This window comes from Tursiops truncatus, chromosome X (genome assembly GCF_011762595.2).
Source record: "Tursiops truncatus isolate mTurTru1 chromosome X, mTurTru1.mat.Y, whole genome shotgun sequence".
In the NCBI taxonomy this organism is placed as follows: domain Eukaryota; kingdom Metazoa; phylum Chordata; class Mammalia; order Artiodactyla; family Delphinidae; genus Tursiops; species Tursiops truncatus.
Window position 1 is genome coordinate 17,218,137 of NC_047055.1, and position 24,406 is coordinate 17,242,542.

General features: G+C 42.1%; 1 protein-coding gene across 1 annotated transcript in view; it reads left to right on the forward strand.

The window, feature by feature from the left end:
- The window catches only part of USP26 (ubiquitin specific peptidase 26), a 70,805-nt gene extending 65,359 nt beyond the window's left edge, over positions 1–5,446 (forward strand). The window contains exons 7-8 of the mRNA XM_073799571.1: positions 2,457–4,676; positions 4,764–5,446. Of these exons, the coding sequence (XP_073655672.1) occupies positions 2,666–4,676; positions 4,764–5,428 (2,676 nt within the window). The 5' untranslated portion in view covers positions 2,457–2,665 and the 3' untranslated portion in view covers positions 5,429–5,446. The remainder of the gene's footprint in view (positions 1–2,456; positions 4,677–4,763) is intronic.
- The last annotated feature ends 18,960 nt before the right edge of the window (positions 5,447–24,406 follow it).

The window sequence follows — 24,406 nt, forward strand, 5'->3', positions numbered from 1 at the left end:
TGAAATAATGAAAGCATGAATGGTGGAAATATAGGATCCAGAGGGTAAATAAAAGGCTCACAAGTACTCATTAAATTATCTTACTAAAGAATTAATAACCTGGGTTTCTGGGTTCTCAAGTTTGTAGGCATGCTTTCCAAGGGCCAATTTCTTGTTTTTCCTGCAAAAGATGAGGTTAAGCCTCATCATTTTGCAGAATTGTGGGTACGGCTTGAGAAATCTCAGTCCAGGAGACCCTCTCTTTTACAAAACACTGCTCCCACCCTGAGTATGTGTCAAGCTCCAGAAAATGGCAGTGAAAGGATATTTTCCCAGATTCTCCCACTGGAAGCAAGGCCCTTTTCAATTGTGGTGTTTACACAGTGACATTTAGAGTCTAAATTGTTTAGGTACAGTGAGTGTTCACAAACTTTTGTCCCTGAGAGCACTGACCACAATACCTGGCACGGAGCAGACACTCAGGAAATCATAATCAGCATAGGGCAGATGCTCAGCAAATACTCAGTGACCAAGAAGATCAATGTAAAGTGAATTAGTAAATTAACAACAAAGCAGACATTTCTACCAGGAGTATTTTTACCTTATGGCCAGCTTCTTGACACCATAGGTCATGCCTCCAAATCTGATACAAGTAGTGCAACTTTATGAGTTTCTGGCTATACTTTGAGATCAGCAGCTAGCCCAGTGTGTTGTGCTAGTAGGTGATCAATCAAACTTACTGGACTGAGTTTGTGGGTAAAATGAGAGAAAAGTACCTTGGCTTTCATAACTTTTGAATGCAGTCGTCATCCATATGTTTTGAATCTGGTGTAGGCTACATAGAATAGTCACAAAGTTCTCTCCAGTGGAGTTTGAGAGAACAGATACATTTTAGTTTAAAATCTTCACAAAAAGCTAACAATCAAAGGAAGCCCTAAAAGCCTTTGAGTGATGAGGCAGAATCAAGAAAGGGGATTTAAGCTTAAAATGTGCCAGGAAGTGAGCAGTGGTTAGACTGCTCAACTGTGCATCAGCAATATGGTTCTTAATCTTCACTGCCCATATGATCAGTGGGTTCAAAGAAGTCTCCTTAATTCTGGAATGAAATGTAAGCAGGTTGAACTGGGAAGAAGGTATAACAAATAGGGCCATTGTTTTGGAAACACTTGTCTCTTAACTGTGTTTTTGAAAGCAGAGAGTGGAAATGCCATGAGGGTCTAGATTATTTCAGCTATCATTAGAAAGAATGGACAACAATTTTTGATAAATACAGATCAGCTGGGATCACAGAATTTTTAAATGCAGACTAGAAGTTGTTCTGGGGTTGTATAGGTTCTCTCAAGTGGTTGAAATAGGAGCAATTAAGACTTTTTTTGTGGAGAGGAAATAAACTCTTACATAGCATCTATAGTAGGAAAGTGAACTATAAATAATCCAGACACTCGAGTTTGCTGTGGTGCTTGAAAGTTTTTAGGGCCTCGTTTCCACTATGATAAATATGATCATTCTCTCACTTGGACGTATATGCACTTTTTTTTTATGTGGATGGGTGCAATCCCTACTTTACTGAACGTAGGTTGATAGATAAAATACTTGATAAAACAAAAATCTCATTAATGTATGCTCCACCAGTTTTGAGGTTTTGATAATTTGGATAGGGATTGAGCAGAAGTTTCATTTAGTATTATTCATAAAGACAGGGTTTGCTGAGCAAGTTAATAACATAGACAAGATTCAGGAAGAATATTTAACTATGCAGGAGAAAAAACTTCCAATCAATTCTTGGACATATGCTTTCTCACATAAACATTTGTAGTGCTAAGTGTTAAGCTATTCATTAATTCAGATTGGTTCACTACAGAGTTATTCAGAAATTTTAAATTTTGAGTGATTAAGTACACCTGATCCTTCCCGGCTGGCTTTGAGTACAGGGAGCTAGCTCAGGTTATGTGGACCCTGTGGCCAGAGCTGGAGTTAGCCAATTCTTCGATACCTGCTTTAAGCAGTGGTAGTTAGGCCCTCACCCCACATGGGGCAGAATGTGTGGACTTATTACCCTGGTGCCACATGAAAGAAAGGAACATAACAGGATTTGGAAGGAGGTAGATTGAGCTCTCCATCTGTTATTGGGTTGAGGGCTGCATAGGGCCTCTCACTTTCTTATTCACTTATTGTGCTTGCCTCGTGGGGTCATTCTATGACAGGAGGATTAGCATATTTTATATATATATATATATATATATATATATATATATATACACACACACACATACGCTTGAGACACTGTTCATTGTGCTCTTCAGCTGTGTACTGAAAGTCTTCCAAGTGTTTAACGATTTCAGTTGAAGTGTGGAAATTAATCAGAATGGAGTCTAGTATTGCAGTGGAAAGAAGATTTAGTGTATGGGAGTAGAGTTTGAGTTCTATCCAGGCATTTCTCTGATACCTTAAATAATTTTTCTTGATTTTCTTTACAGTAGCGGTCTTGCTTCGGGAATCAAGGCTCTGCCTTCATTCAACCGTGGACAGTTCTCGAAGCATATTGGTTTTATCACTAAGATCATTCTACATAGAGAACTAAAGAACTATTTCTTTGGTGTTGTCTCCAGAGGCGAATTAGCCAACAAATTGAAACTTTAAGATTGTCGATAATTCAGGATAAGTGAATTTTATTTGTAAAGAAATCATGGCTGCTGTAATTGTACGTGGTTTGGTCCGAATAGGCAGCAAGAAAACTAAGGTGTCCAAAGTGAGAGAAGCATGCATTGAAATAGTGGAAAGAGAGAGGAATGTTATATTGGTTGTCTATTTCAATACTGGAGCATACGCAAGTTTTCAGCTAAGTAATAATATTGAAGACATCGACCTTAGACCCTCTGGAGAAGACCAAAATTATCTGCATTTACGTTTACAGACTAATGACTTATTGATTATTGAAAAATTATCCTCCGGAGATGCCGAAAATTTGAAGAAGTTCCTGGATAGAGTCCATCCTCAACCACCCGTAAGACCTGATAGGGATGGGAGTATCTTTGCCAGTACAACAACACAGAAGGCAGGTGGCAAAACTGCATCTCACAAAATACGTAGGACGTCAAGTAGTCAGTCATTTGAGAAAGAAAGAAATGAAACACCTGATGATAAGGAGATGCCTTTGTGTGCATCAGAATTGCCAACATTTACCTGTGAAGAGTTATTAGAAAAGGAATATGGGAAGAGGAGGCCATCATCTGGCTCAGAGATGAATAAGATTTTCCTGCAAGAGGATACCTGTTCGGAAGGAACGGTATCAAAGATGTACCCCTTGAGATATGTAAGCCTCAAACAGAGAGAATTAATATTAAAAGGGTTAAAACAGAATAAGGAATTTGAACTTGGACCTTCGTTCAAGATCGATTTTAGTGGAAAACATTACCTAGATGTCAGTGATCTTCTCCAAAGAGTGTCTGAGAAAATATATTTAGCATTTCTGTCAGAGTTGAAGTACGGTGAGGATGACCCAGAGTGGGGCAAACTCCAGATGATCTTTGACTTTTACTCAGAGAAACTATATCAAGGCTTCCCCAACTTGGGAAACACCTGTTACATGAATGCAGTTTTACAGTCCTTACTTTCGATTCCATCATTTGCTAATGATTTACTCAATCAGGACTTCTTACAGGGTGAAACTCCCCTTGATGCCCTTAGCATACGCTTGGTGCAGCTGCTTGTTTTGAAAGATATTTATAACATAAAAATCAAGGAGAAGTTACTTGTGAATTTTAAAAACACCATTTCAGCAGTTGCAGAGATATTCTCTGACAACGCGCAGAATGATGCGTATGAGTTTTTAGGTCATTGTTTAGATCAGATTAAACAAAACATGAGAAAATTAAACACAATTCGGAAGATTAAGATTGAATCTGAGGAAGGAAATTCACCTCAGCAGGTTTCTGCTGGTAGTGCTGACACCAAGGTGCTTGTTTGCCCTGTCGCCAGTAATTTTGATTTCGAGTTGCTGCGCTCAACTAGTTGCAAATCCTGTGGGCAAATTGTCCTTAAGGCAGAGGCAAACAATTCACTTTCGGTCAGTCTTCCCCAGAGAGAAAAAGCACGTCCCTTGTCTATTCAATCTAGTTTTGATCTTTTCTTTGAAGCAGAAGAGCTTGAGTATAAATGTGAGACGTGTAAGCACAGGAGTTCTGTTGCAGTGCATAAATTCAGTAGGCTACCCAGGGTCCTTATTGTGCATCTGAAACGCTATAAATTTAGTGAGTCTGGGTCCTTAAGGAAGGATGACCAAAAAGTCATTATTTCCAAATACTTAAAGTTATCTTCCCATTGCAATGAAACTACCAAACCACCGCTTCCCTTAAGCAAGAATGCACCTCTTACTGATTTCCAAGTCTTAGAACTCTTTAAGAAGATGAACTCTGAAGCCATCAGTTCATCGACAGCTTCAACAAAGCAGACCTCAGAATCCAAGGATTCTTTGACTCCACACATTAGATCAGAAAAAGAGTCTGAACCACAAACATGCCAGACTCTTCATAAAGCTTCAAGCTTCAAGCAGGAGCAAGGAGACCTGGGAGAAGATTCTAAACTAAATATAATAGAGTCCACATTGGTAAACTTAAGACATAGAGCAGCCATTGCAAGAGAGCTATTAGCAGTAGGCTTAATGAGGAATCTGGAAGACAGCTCCCTTTCTCTGAAAGGTACACCCACCAGCAGCCCAGATACATATCACAAAGTGGCTAAAAGTCGAAAAGGAAATAAATACAAGAGAACCAATATATCTGCAGATTTTGAGAGCATGCCTGAGACCACCGAAGAATTTTGTAAAGGTAAAAAACCCAGAATTTCAGAAGAATCTTACCAAGTGCCTGAAGAGACCCAGCAGTGTGGAGGGATAAGACTCTTTGAACAAGACCTTGGTATTCTATTGATTCGGAGCCTTTCAGGCCCCGATGCCCAGTGGCACACAGATAAATGCAGACCTACGCAATTAAATTTCCAGGGAACCAAGGTGAGTTCCCGAGGTGTCTTGGGTTCCAATAAATATTCTGGAAGAAAGGGCTCTTCAGATGTGGCGAAGACAAAATCTTCAGCCAGGAAACCAAAAATAGAAGCCGAGATGAGAGAAAGTCATGACTATCGGCTCATTGGTATTATCAGCCATATTGGAAAGACGCCTAACACCGGACACTATGTCAGCGATGCCTACAACTTTGACAGGCAAGTGTGGTTCTCTTACAGTGATCTAAACGTATCAAGTACCCAAGAGACCCCAGTGCAGGAGGCTAGGCTTCAAACCGGGTATGTCTTCTTTTACATGCACAATGAGATCTTTGAAGAGCTGTTGGGAAAGAAAGAGAACTCCCAGCCTCATAGCACAAAGGAAGCAGTAGTCAAAGTAGACCCAGAAGTAGTAAAAGAAGTAGCCTCCGACTCACATACATCTCCTTAACATCTTTGACTATCACTTGGAAGGAAAACTTTGAACTCTAGCTAAACATGAAGAGGCAGTTAGCATCTACAACCAAAGTTAAGCAGAAACACTTACTTAGAAATAAATAAATTACTTACTTACTTAGTATAATAAATAAATAATTACTTACTTAGAAATAAATCTCTGTTCTAACCCTGATACAAAAACCTCAACCCCACAGTTCCAGCTGATAAAAATTCATCTCTCCTACTAGACCAGAACTGTGCTTTCCACATTCTAATGCTGTGGACTTTAAGTGTGGTCCTCAAACCAGTACCATAAGGAACATGGAAGGACTCGTGAGAAATGCAATTTCTTGATTCCACCATGGACCCACTGATTCAGAAACTCTGGGGAGGGAGGTTGCAAACTGATGGAGAAACACTTTTGTAGTGAGTAAAGTATCTTGGTGCTGTTGTATGTTTCAGTTGTTTATGTTTTGTAAAGAGGTTTCATTGCATTTTTTGTTTCTTATATTCATGTATGCTTTTCCTTCGTATACTTATTATGATCAAAACAGGCACACACAATTATTCTTCTGATGAGCATACTCAGTGATTTGATGGGAAAAAATAGTTTCTGAAGTCCTGGCAAAACAAATGAAAAAACCACTTGCTGAGCCCCTGGCAATGAGACAATAGTTGCTGGGGTCTTGGCAATAAATACTAAATGAAACTGGTAGTTTATGAATCCTCCTGGGCGTACATAGATGAGACTGAACACCATATCAAGTCTCCAAATTGTTTGCTAAATTCCTTCTTTTCCTCAATGCCAAAGGAGCTATATACCATCAAGTTTAAACCTTGAGGATAGGGAAGTTGACTTGCCTTCAAGAAACTGAACACCTTTTCCTGTTTGTCTGCTAACAAACAGTTCTTGGTGATCTAAGCCCACCATGCCATTTTGGTCTTATCAGAGGGGCACTTGCATTGCCTAAAAGGAACATTGATTACCAGAACTTCATCTGAAGCCTTGGACAATCTTCACTCAACATTATAAGACTAATTCCAAATTTGTTTACATAACTGTAACTTACAGTATGGTGGCCTTATTCCCTGAATTAATAAACAATGAATGCTTTAAAGTGTACTTGTAGGATTTGAAAGTCTTGTTACTGATTTGATACAATGTCAAAAAACTTGTGCCTGGATATGATCTGATTCTGGTTAAAAGCCTGATGGATCCTGAGGTGGTCATATTCTGTAATTTATGTCATTCAGGGATTTAGTAATTCTGATATTAAGCTCGTGCCTTCTCTGTAATTTAGCCTTTTGCTGTCTTTGAGGCAGTGAGTCTGTAATGCCTTGTACCTTTGTTATTAATAAATGACTTGTACTAAGAGGATTTCTCACATCATATAAAAGGAATGAACGTTCAGTCCCACCTTTACCAAAATGGGCGTGTTCCCTTGTGTATGGGGTACAGTTTTAGTACAGCTGTATTAATCCAAGAGCTTGTTGATGCTCTTAATCCTGAATAGCCTTAAAGAGGTGAACGGGAATTCAGTGGTGTGGGAAAGTTTAAAAATGCCCTCTAGAGATAGGAGGGGGAAGATGGCGGAAGAGTAAGACGCAGAGATCACCTTCCTCCTCACAGATACACCAGAAATACATCTACACATGGAACAACTCCTACAGAACACCTACTGAACGCTAGCAGAAGACCTCAGACCTCCCCAAAGGCAAGAAACTCCCCACGTACCTGGGTAGACAAAAGAAAAAAGAATAAACAGAGACAAAAGGATAGGGACGGGACCTGCACCAGTGGGAGGTAGCTGTGAAGGAGGAAAGGTTTCCACACACTAGGAAGCCCCTTCATGGGCAGAGACTGCAGGTGGCGGAGGGGGAAAGCTTCGGAGCCGCGGAGAGGGAAAGCTTCAGCGCCGCGGAGGAGAGCACAGCAACAGGAGTGCGGAGGGCAAAGCGGGGAGATTCCCGCACAGAGGATCGGTGCCAACCGGCACTCACCAGCCCGAGAGGGTTGTCTGCTCACCCGCCGGGGTGGGCGGGGCTGGGAGCTGAGGCTCGGGATTCGGAGCTTAGATCCCAGGGAGAGGACTGTGGTTGGCTGTGTGAACACAGCCTAAAGGGGTTAGTGCACCACAGCTAGCCGGGAGGGAGTCTGGGAAAAGGTCTGGAGCTGCCGAAGAGGCAAGAGACGTTTTCTTCCCTCTTTGTTTCCTGGTGCGCGAGGAGAGGGGATTAAGAAGGCTGCTTAAAGGAGCTCCAGAGACAGGCGTGAGCCGCGGATAAAAGCGCGGACCCCAGAGACAGGCATGAGACGCTAAGGCTGCTGCTGCCGCCACCAAGAAGCCTGTGTGCGAGCACAGGTCACTATCCACACCCACTTCTGGGGAGCCTGTGCAGCCCGCCACTGCCAGGGTCCCGGGATCCAGGGACAACTTCCCCGGGAGAACGCATGGTGTGACTCAGGCTGGTGCAACGTCACGCCGGCCTCTGCCGCCACAGGCTCGCCCCGTACTCCGTACCCCTCCCTCCCCCTGGCCTGAGTGAGCCAGAGCCCCCGAATCAGCGGCTCCTTTTACCCCGTCCTGTCTGAGTGAAGAACAGATACCCTCCTGTGACCTACATGCAGATGCGGGGCCAAATCCAAAGCTGAACCCCGGGAGCTGTGCAAACAAAGAGGAGGAAGGGAAAGCTCTCCCAGCAGCCTCAGGAGCAGCGGATTAACTCTCCACAATCACCATGATGCACCCTGCATCTGTGGAATACCTGAAGAGACAGCGAATCAACCCAAATTGAGGAGGTGGACTTTGAGAGCAAGATTTATTATTTTTTTCCCCCTTTCCTCTTTTTGTGAGTGTGTATGTGTATGCTCCTGTGTGAGATTTTGTCTGTATAGCTTTGCTTTCACCATTTGTCCTAGGGTTCTATCCATCCGTGTTTTTTTTTTGTTTGTTTTCTTTAAAAAAATTATTTTTCGTAATAATTATTTTTTATTTTAATAACTTTATTTTATTTTATCTTACTTTATTTTAATTTATCCTCTTCCTTCCTTCCTTCATTTCTTTCTTTCTTTCTTTCTTTCTTTCTTTCTTTCTTCCTTTCTTTCTTTCTTTCTTTCTTCTTTTTCTCCCTTTTATTCTGAGTGGTGTGGATGAAAAGCTCTTGGTGCTGCAGCCAGGAGTCAGTGCTGTGCCTCTGAGGTGGGAGAGCCAAATTCAGGACACCGGTCCACAAGAGACCTCCCAGCTCCATAATATGAAATGGCGAAAATCTCCCAGAGATCTCCATCTCAACACCAGCACCCAGCTTCACTGAATGACCAGCAAGCTACAGTGCTGGACATCCTATGCCAAACAACTAGCAAGACAGGAAAACAACCCCACCCATTAGCAGAGAGGCTGCCTAAAATCATAATAAGGCCACAGATACCTCAAAACACACCACCAGACGTGGACCTGCCCACCAGAAAGACAAAATCCAGCCGCATCCACCAGAAAACAGGCACTAGTCCCCTACACAAGGAAGCCTACACAACCCACTGAACCAACTTTAGCCACTGGGGACAGACACCAAAAACAACGGGAACTACGAACATGCAGCCTGCAAAAAGGAGACCCCAAACACAGTAAGATAAGCAAAATGAGAAGACAGAAAAACACACAGCAGATGAAAGAGCAAGATAAAAATCCACCAGAACTAACACATGAAGAGGAAATAGGCAGTCTACCTGAAAAAGAATTCAGACTAATGATAGTAAAGATGATCCAGAATCTTGGAAGTAGAATAGAGAAAATGCAAGAAACATTTAACAAGGACCTAGAAGAACTAAAGAGGAAACAAGCAATGATGAACAACACAATAAATGAAATTAAAAATACTCTAGATGGGATCAATAGCAGAATAACTGAGGCAGAAGAACGGATAAGAGACCTGGAAGATAAAATAGTGGAAATAACTACTGCAGAGCAGAATAAAGAAAAAAGAATGAAAAGAACTGAGGACTGTCTCAGACACCTCTGGGACAACATTAAATGCACCAACATTCAAATTATAGGGGTTCCAGAAGAAGAAGAGAAAAAGAAAGGGACTGAGAAAATATTTGAAGAGATTATAGTTGAAAACTTCCCTAGTATGGGAAAAGAAATAGTTAATCAAGTCCAGGAAGCACAGAGAGTCCCATACAGGATAAATCCAAGGAGAAACACACCAAGACACATATTAATCAAACTGTCAAAAATTAAATACAAAGAAAACATATTAAAAGCAGCAAGGGAAAAACAACAAATAACACACAAGGGAATCCCCATAAGGTTAACAGCTGATCTTTCAGCAGAAACTCTGCAAGCCAGAAGGGACTGGCAGGACATATTGAAAGTGATGAAGGAGAGAAACCTACAACCAAGATTACTCTCCCCAGCAAGGATCTCATACAAATCTGATGGAGAAATTAAAACCTTTACAGACAAGCAAAAGCTGAGAGAGTTCAGCACCACCAAACCAGCTTTACAACAAATGATAAAGGAAATTCTCTAGGCCAGAAACACAAGAGAAAGAAAAGACCTACAATAACAAACCCAAAACAATTAAGAAAATGGGAACAGGAACATACATATCGATAATTACCTTAAATGTAAATGGATTAAATGCTCCCACCAAAAGACACAGACTGGCTGAATGGATACAAAAACAAGACCCATATATATGCTGTCTACAAGAGATCCACTTCAGACTTAGGGACACATACAGACTAAAAGTGACAGGATGGAAAAAGATATTCCATGCAAATGGAAACCAAAAGGAAGCTGGAGTATGAATTCTCATATCAGACAAAATAGTCTTTAAAATAAAGACTATTACAGGAGACAAAGAAGGACACTACATAATGATCAAGGGATCGATCCAAGAAGGAGATATAACAACTGTAAATATTTATGCACCCAACATAGGAGCACCTCAATACATAAGGCAAATACTAACAGCCATAAAAGGGGAAATCGACAGTAACACATTCATAGTAGGGGACTTTAACACCCCACTTTCACCAATGGACAGATCATCCAAAATGAAAATGAATAAGGAAACACAAGCTTTAAATGATACATTAAACAAGATAGACTTAATTGATATTTATAGGACATTCCATCCAAAAACAACAGAATACACATTTTTCTCAAGGGCTCATGGAACATTCTCCAGGATAGATGATATCTTGGGTCACAAATCAAGCTTTGGTAAATTTAACAAAATTGAAATTGTATCAAGTATCTTTTCCAACCACAATGCTATGAGACTAGATATCAATTAAAGGAAAAGATCTGTAAAAAATGTAAACACATGGAGGCTACACAGTACACTACTTAATAACGAAGTGATCGCTGAATAAATCAATGAGGAAATAAAAAAATACCTAGAAACAAATGACAATGGAGACACGACAACCCCAAACCTATGGGATGCAGCAAAAGCAGTTCTAAGAGGGAAGTTTATAGCAATACAATCCTACCTTAAGAAACAGGAAACATCTCGAATAAACAACCTAACCTTGCACCTAATGCAATTAGAGAAAGAAGAACAAAAACACCCCGAAGTTAGCAGAAGGAAAGAAATCATAAAGATCAGATCAGAAATAAATGAAAAAGAAATGAAGGAAACGAGAGCAAAGATCAATAAAACTAAAAGCTGGTTCTTTGAGAAGATAAACAAAAGTGATAAACCATTAGCCAGACTCATCAAGAAAAAAAGGGAGAAGACTAAATCAAGAGAATTAGAAATGAAAAAGGAGAAGTAACAACTGACACTGAAGAAATACAAAAGATCATGAGAGATTACTACAAGCAACTCTATGCCAATAAAATGGACAACCTGGAAGAAATGGACACATTCTTAGAAATGCACAACCTTACAAGACTGAATCAGGAAGAAATAGAAAATATAAACAGACCAATCACAAGCACTGAAATCGAAATGTGATTTAAAATCTTCCTACAAACAAAAGCCCAGGACCAGATGGCTTCACAGGCGAATTATATCAAACATTTAGAAAAGAGCTAACACCTATCCTTCTCAAACTCTTCCACAATATAGCAGAGGGAGGAACACTCCCAAACTCATTCTACAAGGCCACCATTATCCTGATACCAAAACCAAACAAAGATGTCACAAAAAAAGAAAACTACAGAGAAATATCACTGATGAACATAGATGCAAAAATCCTGAAAAAAATACTAGCAAACAGAATCCAACAGCACATTAAAAGGATCATACACCATGATCAAGTGAGGTTTATCCCAGGAATGCAAGGATTCTTCAATACACGCAAATCAATCAATGCGATACACCATATTAACAAATTGAAGGATCAAAACTTTATGATAACTTCAGTAGATGCAGAAAAAGCTTTTGACAAAATTCAACACCCATTTATGATAAAAGCTCTCCACAAAGTAGGCATAGAGGGAACTTACCTCAACATAATAAAGGCCATATATGACAAACCCACAGCCAACATCATTCTCAATGGTGAAAAACTGAAACCATTACCGCTAAGATCAGGAATAAGACAAGGTTGCGCACTCTCACCACTATTATTCAACATAGTTTTGGAAGCTTTAGCCACAGCAATCAGAGATGAAAAGGAAATAAAAGGAATCCAAATCGGAAAAGAAGAAGTAAAGCTGTCACTGTTTGCAGAAGAAATGATATTATACATAGAGAATCCTAAATATGCTACCAGAAAACTACTAGAGCTAATCGATGAATTTGGTAAAGTAGCAGGATACAAAATTAATGCACAGAAATCTCTGGCATTCCTATACACTAATGATGAAAAATCTGAAAGTGAAATCAAGAAAACACTCCCATTTACCACTGCAACAAAAAGACAAAAATATCTAGGAATAAACCTACCTAAGGAGACAAAAGACCTGTATGCAGAAAATTATAAGACACTGATGAAAGAAATTAAAGATGATACAAATAGATGGAGAGATATACCATGTTCGTGGATTGGAAGAATCGACATTGTGAAAATGACTCTACTCCCCAAAGCAATCTATAGATTCAGTGCAATCCCTATCAAACTACCACTGGTATTTTTCACAGAACTAGAACAAAAAATTTTACAATTTGTATGTAAACACAAAAGACCCCGAATAGCCAAAGCAATCTTGAGAACGAAAAACGGAGCTGGAGGAATCAGGCTCCCTGACTTCAGACTATACTACAAAGCTACAGTAATCAAGACAGTATGGTACTGGCACAAAAACAGAAATATAGATCAATAGACCAGGATAGAAAGCCCAGAGATAAACCCATGCACATATGGTCACCTTATTTTTGATAAAGGAGGCAAGAATGTACAAAGGAGAAAAGACAGCCTCTTCAATAATTGGTGCTATAAAACTGGACAGGTACATGTAAAAGTATGAGATTAGAACACTCCCTAACACCATACACAAAAATAAGCTCAAAATGGATTAAAGACCTAAATGTAAGGCCAGAAACTATCAAACTCTTAGAGGAAAACATAGGCAGAACACTGTATGAGATAAGTCACAGAAAGGTCCTTTTTGACCCACCTTCTAGAGAAATGGAAATAAAAACAAATATAAACAAATGGGACCTAATGAAACTTGAAAGCTTTTGCACAGCAAAGGAAACCATAAACAAGACCAAAAGACATCCCTCAGAATGGCAGAAAATATTTGCAAATGAAACAACTGACAAAGGATTAATCTCCAAAATTTATAAGCAGCTCATGCAGCTCAATAACAAAAAACCAAACAACTCAATCCAAAAATGGGCAGAAGACCTAAATAGACATTTCTCCAAAGAAGATATACAGATTGCCAACAAACACATGAAAGAATGCTCAACATCATTAATCATTAGAGAAATGCAAATCAAAACTACAATGAGATATCATCTCACACTGGCCAGAATGGCCATCATCAAAAAATCTAGAAACAGTAAATGCTGGAGAGGGTGTGGAGAAAAGGGTACACTCTTGCACTGCTGGTGGGAATGTGAATTGGTACAGCCACTATGGAGAACAGTATGGAGGTTCCTTAAAAAACTACAAATAGAACTACCATATGACCCAGCAATCCCACTACTGGGCATATACCCTGAGAAAACCATAATTCAAAAAGAGTCATGTACCAAAATGTTCATTGCAGCTCTATTTACAATAGCCAGGACATGGAAGCAACCTACATGTCCGTCGACAGATGAATGGATAAAGAAGATGTGGTACATATATACAATGGAATATTACTCAGCCATAAAAAGAAACGAAATTGAGTTATTCGTAGTGAGGTGGATGGACTTAGAGTCTGTCATACAGAGTGAAGTAAGTCAGAAAGAGAAAGACAAATACCATATGCTAACACACATATATGGAATATAAGAAAAAAATGCCATGAAGAGCCTAGGGGTAAGACGGGTATAAAGACACAGACCTAGTAGAGAATGGACTTGAGGATATGGGGAGGGGGAAGGGTAAGCTGGGACAAAGTGAGAGAGTGGCCTGGACATATATACACAACCAAACGTAAAATAGATAGCTAGTGGGAAGCAGCCGCATAGCACAGGGAGATCAGCTCGGTGCTTTGTGACCACCTAGAGGGGTGGGATAGGGAGGGTGGGAGGGAGGGAGATGCAAGAGGGAAGAGATATGGGAACATATGTATATGTATAACTGATTCACTTTGTTATAAAGCAGAAACTAACACACCATTGTAAAGCAATTATACTCCAATAAAGATGTCAAAATAAAAAAAACCCAGAAAGTTTATATAGGGAAACAGTAGGCATATAATGGTTTGAGGCATCAGATATAGAGCCAGATATTTCTGGCTTCAAATATTGGCTCTGCCATTTCCTTTGGACAAATACCTTCTTTTATTCATTCAACAAATATTCATTGAAATCCTACATTCCAGTGTATCAATTAGTGATAAGTGCTACCTACAAAGAAAAATCCATTAAGCTAAGGATCTAGAGAGTGGGGTAAGTGGAGGGGAGTTGGCTATTTTGTATAGGTCATCAGAGAAGATTTTTCTGGCAAGTTACCATTTCAAAAGGGTAAGCTGTGATAAAGTGAGAGAGTGGCATGGACATATATACACTACCAAAACGTAAAATAGATAGCTAGTGGGAAGCAGCTGCATAGCACAGGGAGATCAGCTAGGTGGTTTGTGACCAGCTAGAAGGGTGTGATAGGGAGGGTGGGAGGGAGGGAGACGCAAGAGGGAAGAGATATGGGAACCTATGTATATGTATAACTGATTCACTTTTTTATAAAGCAGAAACTAACACACCATTGTAAAGCAATTATACTCCAATAAAGATGTAAAAAATAAATACATAAAAGCCCTTTAAGGGGAAAACCAGATTCCAAAGTTTGGGAAAGAATGTTTGTGCAGAGCACAGTGTATCTAGAAAGAGGTCTGAATGGGAGCTGAAGACTGCTGAGGTAGAGGGCGGGGGCGGAGTTTCTCAGATTGAATTAGTCACTCCCATGGAAGAAGGAGTCGCAGACACAATAATGAGAGATTTGTCCAACTTGAGTAGCACTTCAGCGGCTGAAGCAGTTGAAGGATAAGGTTGGAGTTAGATTTAGAGGAGGAGAGTGACACTTTGGTTTCCCAATTTCAGATATTTGACTTCTAATAGAACGGTTAAATCTGAACCCAGTTTACATAGGCATCAAAGCAAGAGTTTTGGCAAGAGTGCGGGAAAAGTTGTTTTGAAAGGAGAATGAAGATGCCAATAGTTTTCAGAAATTAAAAATTTTTGGTGCGGAGTATAAGGTATTATACATCTTGCACGTGCTGCTTTTTAGTGTGTCGCACTTCCAAATGCAGGGCAAATCAAAAGGGGAAGAAGGGAGGCTCTGTCCTCTGGGACAGATAGCTTGGGTGGAATCCATCACTGCCCTGTGAGAAGAAATTCTTAGTGCACAATGAGTGGCTCTGTACTATCTACCTGTTATATTGTTATTTCAAATAAAAGATTAAAAATTCTTAAGTGACTCAGTGGCTATTATTTATTATGGATTTTAATTGGTTCTCTAATTTATAGATCAGATTTCTGGGTAATTATGGATATAAAAACTTTCTTCGACACTCAATGTATTAGTTTTCCATCGCTTCTATAAAAACATTACCACAAAGTAAATGGCTTAAAACAACACACATTTATTACCTTAGAATTTGGGCAGTCAGGAGTCCAAGATGTGAATCACTGGGCTAAAATCAAGATGTTGCCGGGGCTCCAATCCTTCCAGATGCTCTAAGGGGACAGTGTGTCTCCTTGCCTTTCCCAGCTTCTAAAGGCTGCCCACATTCCTTGGCTTATGGCTTCATTCCTCTACCTTCAAGGCCAGCAGTGTTCTGCAGAGTCCTCACTTGGCCATGTCTGGTTCTCCTTATGCAACCCTCTTCTACTTTTAAGAACCATGGTGAGACTGGGCCAAGATCATCTCCCTATTTTAAGGTCAGCTGATTATCAACCTTAATTCCCATTTGTCTCCTGACAATATATTCACAGGTTCCAAGCATTAGAATGTGGACATCTTCGTGGGGCCCTTACTCTTGCTACCACAGAGTAGTAGAAGGTAATGGAAAACAATCACAACAACAAAAAGCAGAGTGATTCAGGACTCAGACCCTTGGGGGATAGCTTTAGTCCCCCCACCAGGTAAAAAACCTAAAGCACCTGAGGTTTTAAGTAAGGATGAAGTAAAGTTGCAATTGGTAATTGAAGAACTAAAACCTGGAGACCAATTACAGAAACAAGGGCTATAGTAGTTTTGCATATTTTCTCTATGTTTATTATATACCTGTGTCTATTTGTATTTACTCACCGTTCTCTTTTTCTCTATCCTGCTTCCTATTTTTAATTTTATATACAAGTTATTGGAAGTTAACTTTACAACTTAGTCTTTAAAGGTAACAACAGAATATTCAATGACTGCCTGACTGAATTTGAGGAATAATTAATAGATCGCATGATGGATGCAATGACTTGGGACTGAGTCATCTAACTTGGGGGAACAGTGGAACATCTGAAAGGATTGGTGTATCTGTTAGGTAGAAATGTGGAGTTGTTTTGCTGCTGTATGAGAGTTCAAATGTATGTAGGGGTGCATAGGGAAGCTGAGTAACCAAAGAGATGGGCCATGCCAGTTACCAGTGTACTGCTTCTCAGCTCCAAATTTACCCTTCAGTACATGCTCTGTGACAGTGGACAGAATTCCTTTAGGCATTTCTCCTTTACACCAAGCACAAGTTGAGTTTTCTCAGTAGAGGGTGCGAGAGGTACATTGCAAGTGGAAAGGGTTCTCTTGCCATTTCCAGTTGTTGAGGTGGGTTAGCAGTGTGAGCTGTGATGGTGAGAAAAATCTAGTGGTGCAGTAACCCAGCTGTGGAATCAAAATATGTGATTCCTGAGACGTCACAGTTCTGGCCTGGCCTGGCCTGGAGATGACTTTCCTGCTGCCATCTCCACCTGGACACCATGTGCCCTTGACTCCCTTTGATCATGTGCTTTTCCCAGGTTTGGATCCCACAGCCCTTCCACACACTGCAGGCTTCCTGCCACATCAACACCCTCAGTCCCTCTGCATGACTGCGTTCCTGGCCATTGGCTATAGCGCTCCTTGTGCCCTGGAGGGTTAGCAGTGGAGACTCCGCTCCCTCTGTGTGCCTGTGCATCCGTGCCCTGGCTGAGGCTTGTCTGCATCCTGACTGCACTCCACCTGCACTCCAGTGACCACAGACCATGGTGGCTCAGGCCAACCAGCAAACTTCTCTGCCATCCAGTAGGCTGTAAGTACATCTTCAACAAGTTCTGAACCCCAGCTCTGGAAACTGGGGCCCCTTTCCAAATTTGTTCTGGGATACTCTCCCTCAACGCTAGGATATAATATAGATTTTTCTTACATTCTACAGTTACTCTTATCGTAGGTTAATAATTATTTATATTGAACTTCTCCTGTTTAAATAACTGTATTTTCTATTTCCTGATTGGACACAGTCTGATAACAGAGGCTGAGCATGTGAGATGTTCTACTCTAATATTCCAGTTAAGCCCAAAGATTGTAATGTGATACCCTTTGTTTTAATTTTATTTAGTGTTGCTTTTTTGGTGTAAAGTAGTATAAAGAATGCTGACTGCAGAACCATAATATTCCAGCAGCTGGTGCGACCTCCAGCAAGAGATGGCTAGGATATCAAGCAAGCACTTCTTTTGTTTGTTTGTTTTTGTTTTGTACATTTGTTTTATTTTATTTTTAAATTTTATTGAAGTATAGTTGATTTACAATGTTGTGTTAATTTCTTCTGTACAGCAAAGTCACTCAGTTTATATATTTATATATATATATTCTTTTTCATATTCTTTTCCATTATGATTTGTCACAGAATACTGAATATAGTTCCCTGTGATATACAGTATGACCTTGTTATTTATCCATCCTATATATAATAGTTTGCCTCTGCTAATCCCAAACTCCCATTCCTCCCCTTCTTATTTTCATGCCTCATCTGCTAAGTAGACAACAGTAAGGACCACTAGATAGTGTTATGGGGTGATTGCAGTTCAGACAGATTCATGCATGTCAGTGGCAGGGACCTTGGGCCAGAACATCACTCTCTAGCATGTACATTCATCCATCTTCTGTCCACCTGGTTATAGTTCTGCTCTCTGTGTTGACCCCGCCCAGTAAAAATATTTCAAAATAGAAGTCTTAGCAAAGTATGTTTCTGTAACGGAGAGTGGATTATTTCCCCCACTGAAAATTTCGGTGGCCGGCCAGCAGCACTGGGACCGTGACTTCCAGGTGACCCTGATCACCTCTTTGTTTTGGTGGCGATGCATGAGTGGTACAAGAAGGTTCACACCCGGCACCAGGAGCTGGGCATCACGTGCAGGGGGGCAACAGCACTGTGTCCATGCAGGACAAGGTGGAGTTCTAGCCCCTCCCCCAACAGCCACCCCCCCATCCCAGGATCAGCCATTGTCCTGAAACTCACCTGCATCAGAAATTAATCAGCTACTCTAATCAAAAAAAAAAAAAACATCTGGGGACTTCCATGGTGGTCCAGTGGGTAAGACTCTGCGCTCCCAATGCAGGGGGCCTGGGTTTGATCCCTGATGGGGGAACTAGATCACGTGTGCATGCTGCAACTAAGAGTCCACATGCTGCAAAGAAGATCCCAGGTGCTGCAACTGAGAGACGGTACAGCCAAAATAAATAAATAAATAAATATTTATAAAAAATCTGAAAGTTTCATATCTGAGATTAACACTAGCTGGGCTACTCTTTCAAATGTAATGTGTTTTGTGTGTGTGTGTGTGTGTATACACATGTATATACATATTATACATATATGCATATATTTATTTATATACATAGAGTTTTTTTAAGGAATTGGCTAATGCAAGTTGGGGCTGGCATGTCTAAATTCTGTATAGCAGGCTGGCCAACTGGAAACTGAGCAGGAGTGAATCTTGCAGTTTTGAGTCTGAAATGCAAAGGGCAAACTGGCAGGCTGGAAACTGCTGTGGGCTCGAGGCAGAATTTCTTTGGAAAACCTCAGATTTGCTCTTAAGGCCTTCAACTGATTGGATGAGGCCCACCCACACCATCGAGGGCAATCTCCTTTACTGACTGTGGATGCTAACCATGTCTACAAAATACCTTCACAGCAACACTTAGATTACTATTTGATTAGATAACTGGGGACTTTAGCCCACCCAAGTTGATACATAAAACTGAACATCACATGTGTTATATAAATCCACAAACTCAGTGTGCCTTAAGAAAAGCATGAGGAAAAAAGTCAGTTTTGTTAAAGCACACTATATTCTGTGTTATAATCCTTAATCATTACAAAATAAGCAAAGAATTCTTAGGAATAAAATTTCAGTTGGACACTATTAAGGACAAAAAATACAAAACCCCACTTACTAAGGAAATTGTTCCTTAGGCAACTTAATAAAACTCTCAAGCAGCTATCTATTCAGTTTCATTATTGCAAGAAGTATCATTGTTTTAGGTAGACTGCCTATTTCCTCTTCATTTGTTAGGTCTGGTGGTTTTTTCCCTTGCTCCTTCATCTGCTGTGTGTTTTTCTGTCTTCTCATTTTGCTTATCTTACTGTGTTTGGGGTCTCCTCTTCGCAGGCTGCAGGTTCGTAGTTCCCGTTGTTTTTGGTGTCTGTCCCCAGTGGCTAAGGTTGGTTCAGTGGGTGGTGTAGGTTTCCTGGTGGAGGAGACTAGTGCCTGTGTTCTGGTGGATGAGGCTGGATCTTGTCTTTCTGGTGGGCAGGTCCATGTCTGGTGGTGTGTTTAGGGGTGTCTGTGGCCTTATTATGATTTTAGGCAGCTTCTCTGCTAATGGATGGGGCTGTGTTCCTGTCTTGCTAGTTGTTTGGCATAGGGTGTCCAGCACTGTAGCTTGCTGGTCGTTGAGTGAAGCTGGGTGTTGGTGTTGTGATGGAGATCTCTGGGAGATTTTCGCTGTTTGATATTACGTGGAGCTGGGAGGTCTCTGGTGGACCAGTGTCCTGAATTTGGCTCTCCCACCTCAGAGGCACAGCACTGACTCCTGGCTGCAGCACCAAGAGCCTTTCATACACACGGCTCAGAATAAAAGGGAGAAAAAGTAGAAAGAAAGAAAGAGGATAAAATAAAATAAAGTAAGATAAAATAAAGTTATTAAAATAAAAAATAATTATTACGAAAAAAATTTTAAAAAGTAAAACAAAAACGGACGGACAAAACCCTAGGACAAATGGTGAAAGCAAAGCTATACAGACACAATCTCACACAGAAGCATACACATACACACTTACAAAAAGAGGAAAAGGGGAAAAAATAATCTATCTTGCTCCCAAAGTCCACCTCTTCAATTCGGGATGATTCGTTGTCTATTCATGTATTCCACAGATGCAGGTACATCAAGTTGATTGTGGAGCTTTAATCCGCTGCTCCTGAGGCTGCTGGGAGAGATTTCCCTTTCTCTTCTTTGTTTGCACAGCTCCCAGGGGCTCAGCTTTGGATTTGGCCCCGCCTCTGCGTGTAGGTCTCCGGAGGGCGTCTGTTCTTCGCTCAGACAGGACGGGGTTAAAGGAGCCGCTGATTCGGGGGCTCTGGCTCACTCAGGCCGTGGGGAGTGAGGGGCACGGAGTGCGGGGCGGGCCTGCGGCGGCAGAGGGCAGCATGACGTTGCACCAGCTTGAGGCGCGCCGTGCGTTCTCCCGGGGAAGTTGTCCCTGGATCCCGGGACTCTGGCAGTGGCGGGTTGCACAGGCTCCCGGGAGGGGACGTGTGGATAGTGACCTGTGCTCGCACACAGGCTTCTTGGTGGCGACAGCAGCAGCCTTAGCGTCTCATGCCCGTCTCTGGGGTCTGCGCTGTTAGCCGCGGCTCGCGCCCGTCTCTGGAGCTCCTTTAAGCGGCGCTCTTAATCTCCTCTCCTCGCGCACCAGGAAACAAAGAGGGAAGAAAAAGTCTCTTGCCTCTTCGGCAGGTCCAGACTTTTCCCCGGACTCCCTCCCGGCTAGCCGTGGCGCACTAGCCCCCTTCAGGCTGTGTTCACGCCGCCAACCCCAGTCCTCTCCCTGCGCTCCGACCGAAGCCCAAGCCTCAGCTCCCAGCCCCGCCCGCCCCGGCGGGTGAGCAGAGAAGCCTCTCGGGCTGGTGAGTGCCGGTCGGCACCGATCCTCTGTGCGGGAGTCTCTCCGCTTTGCCCTCCGCACCCCTGTGGCTGCGCTCTCCTCCGCGGCTCCGAAGCTTTCCCCCTTCCGCCACCCGCAGTCTCTGCCCGCGAAGGGGCTTCTAGTGTGTGGAAACCGTTCCTCCTTCACGGCTCCCTCCCACTGGTGCAGGTCCCATCCCTATTCTTTTGTCTCTGTTTTTTCTTTTGCCCTACCCAGGTACGTGGGGAGTTTCTTGCCTTTTGGGAGGTCTGAGGTCTTCTGCCAGTGTTCAGTAGGTGTTCAGTAGGAGCAGTTCCACGTGTAGATGTATTTCTGGTGTATCTGTGGGGAGGATGGTGATCTCCGCGTCCTACTCTTCCGCCATCTTCTCAAATCCTCTCAGTATCATTGTTTTAAACCGCTTTTTAAAAATGTTTTTCTTCCAAGATTTTGTTTATTTTTTAAATTTTAATTTCATTGGAGTATAGTTGATCTACAATGTTGTGTTAGTTTCATGTGTACAGCAAAGTGATTCAGTTATATACATATACATATATATATATCTATATATCTATATATATCTCCATTCTTTTTCAGATTCTTTTCTCATATAGGTTATCACAGAATATTGGGTAGAGTTCCCTGTGCTATACAGTAGGTCCCCGTCGGTCATCTATCTTATATATAGTAGTGTGTGTATGTTCATCCCAATCTCCTGATTTATCCCTTCCCCCCACGTTTCCCCTTTGGGTACCATAAATTTGTTAAACCGCTTTTTTTTTTTTTGGCTGCGTTCCCTCTTCATCGCTGCTCACGGGCTTTCTCTAGTTGTGGCGAGCTGTGGCTACTCTTCGTTGCGGTGCACGGGCTTCTCACTGCCGTGGCTTCTGTTTTTGCGAAGCACGGACTCTGGGCGCGCGGGCTTCAGTAGTTGTGGCTTGCAGGCTCTAGAGCGCAGGCTCAGTAGTTGTGGTGCACGGGCTTGGTTGCTCCGTGGCATGTGGGACCTTCCTGGCCCAGGGCCTGAACCCACGTCCTCTGCATGGCAGGCGGATTCCCAACAACTGCACCACCAGGGAAGTTCTTGTTAAACCGCTTTTGCAGCATAAAGTTACTGCATAAAATTAGCAGGTTTTCAAGAATGGAATCTGACAGACTCTCCTATTTCCTTTGTCTAATTCTACGTCTGTAAGTCACCAACCCCTGCTGCCTGTAAGCATCTCTGCAATGGTAGCACCTATAACATTCACAACCAAGATTCTCAATGGAAACACATACTTCCTTGCCTTTTCTGCACATTACAAAATTTCCTGTCACAGAAGTGCAAGAGAGAAAAACGGATGGATAGATAGATGAAAGGAAAAATGGCCACTGCTTTTGTGTTATGATTTCAGAAACAGTGGAATGCCATAAAGTAAAGCTGTAGACCAGAGTTCAGCAAACTATAGTCTGTGGGCTAAATATGGCCTGCTATCTTTTTTTTTTTTTTTTTTTTACGGTACGCGGGCCCCTCACCGCTGCAGCCTCTCCCGGCGCGGAGCACAGGCTCCGGACGCGCAGGCCCAGCGGCCATGGCCCACGGGCCCAGCTGCTCCGCGGCATGTGGGATCCTCCCGGACCGGGGCACGAACCCACGTCCCCTGAATCGGCAGGCGGACTCCCAACCACTGCGCCACCAGGGAAGCCCTGCTATCTATTTTTGTAAATAAAACATTATTGGGAACACAACCCTGCCGATTCATTTACATATTTACATTTACATATTACATATTATCTAACTACAGCAGCCCAGTCTAGTCGTTGTGAAAAGACCTGGAAAGCCTAAAATATTTACTATCTTGCCCTTAAAAAAATGCCCTTCTTTAGGCCACCACTCTGACAGTGCTTGAAATTCCCCGTTAGGAAGACGTCATTTGGGGATGTTCCTATTGCTATCAGAATGAGCCCTGGTTAGATACAGTCTTCCAGTGTTCATGGGGTCAGATGCTTTTCTCTTCCAAATTTTATCCTAGGGCAGAAATGAGCACAGGGATAGGAGGAGGGAGAGAGGAAGCTGGGGTATGGAGAGGTGCTGCAGGGCAGAGTATATGAGTAAAGGAGGGTGTGGACGTGAACACAATTTACCTACAAAGGGCACACACAGAGAATAGGGAGCACAGGAGGGCAGACTTGTATGGACCCTATTCCTTGCAACATCTGTCAAGGACAAGCCCAAACATAGAAGAATGGCATGGAGAGCACTACACTGAGACTTTGAACAAATACCAAAAAGATAGAGAAAAATTTCCAGTTGAAGTGAATTCAGTTATCCTCAACAAGGATTAATTGAGTACTTCACCTATACTAGCCGACAAAAAGACTTGATCTATTTCTGTCAGTGAGGCCACCAACCTTGAAATAATAGCATCGCCTAACTCCACCCTCTCCCTCAACCACCATATATCCAATCAGTCATGTCTCTTCCTTTTCATTCATTCCCAGTGCTACCAGCCTAGACCAGACTGTAATCAACCAACTCAGTCAACTCATAATCCTTTGTGTCTATGATGTATATATGAAAATGTGACTGATAAGACCCACCGTGCCAAAGAGAGCAACTAGAGTTTGAGAGGGAAAGAACTTCAGAGAAGGCGGATTGTTGTTGTCTGGGCTGATTAGAGAAAGTTTAAAGACAGATATGGCAGCTGACCTGAGCCTTGAAAGTTGCATGGAATTCAAACATGTGGAAAAGGGGGCATCTCAAGTGAAGAGATGGGCCTAGCAATGGCATAACTATGGAATGTCTCATTCTTATATGACAACACACAGTGGCCCTAAAGAAGAATCTAAAACTCTGCCCCCTAAAGATGAGGTGGGTCATCAAGAACAGTGACTAGGGACTCACCTGGTGGCGCAGTGGTTAAGAGTCCGCCTGCCAATGCAGGGGACACGGGATCGAGCCCTGGTCCGGGAAGATCCCACATACCGCGGAGCAACTAAGCCCGAGCGCCACAACTACTGAGCCTGCGCTCTACAGCCCGCAAGCCACAAATACTGAGCCTGCACACCTAGAGCCCGTGCTCCGCAACAAGAGAAGCCACGGCAATGAGAAGCCCGTGCACCACAACGAAGAGTAGCCCCCGCTCACCGCAAATAGAGAAAGCCCGCGCGCAGCAACAAAGACCCAATGCAGCCAAAAATAAATTAAATTAAATTAAAAAAAACACAACTGGTCTAAGAACAGTGACCAAACCCTATGTGATCACTAAACAGCTGACTGAGCACCTCTACATTGCTCACTTACA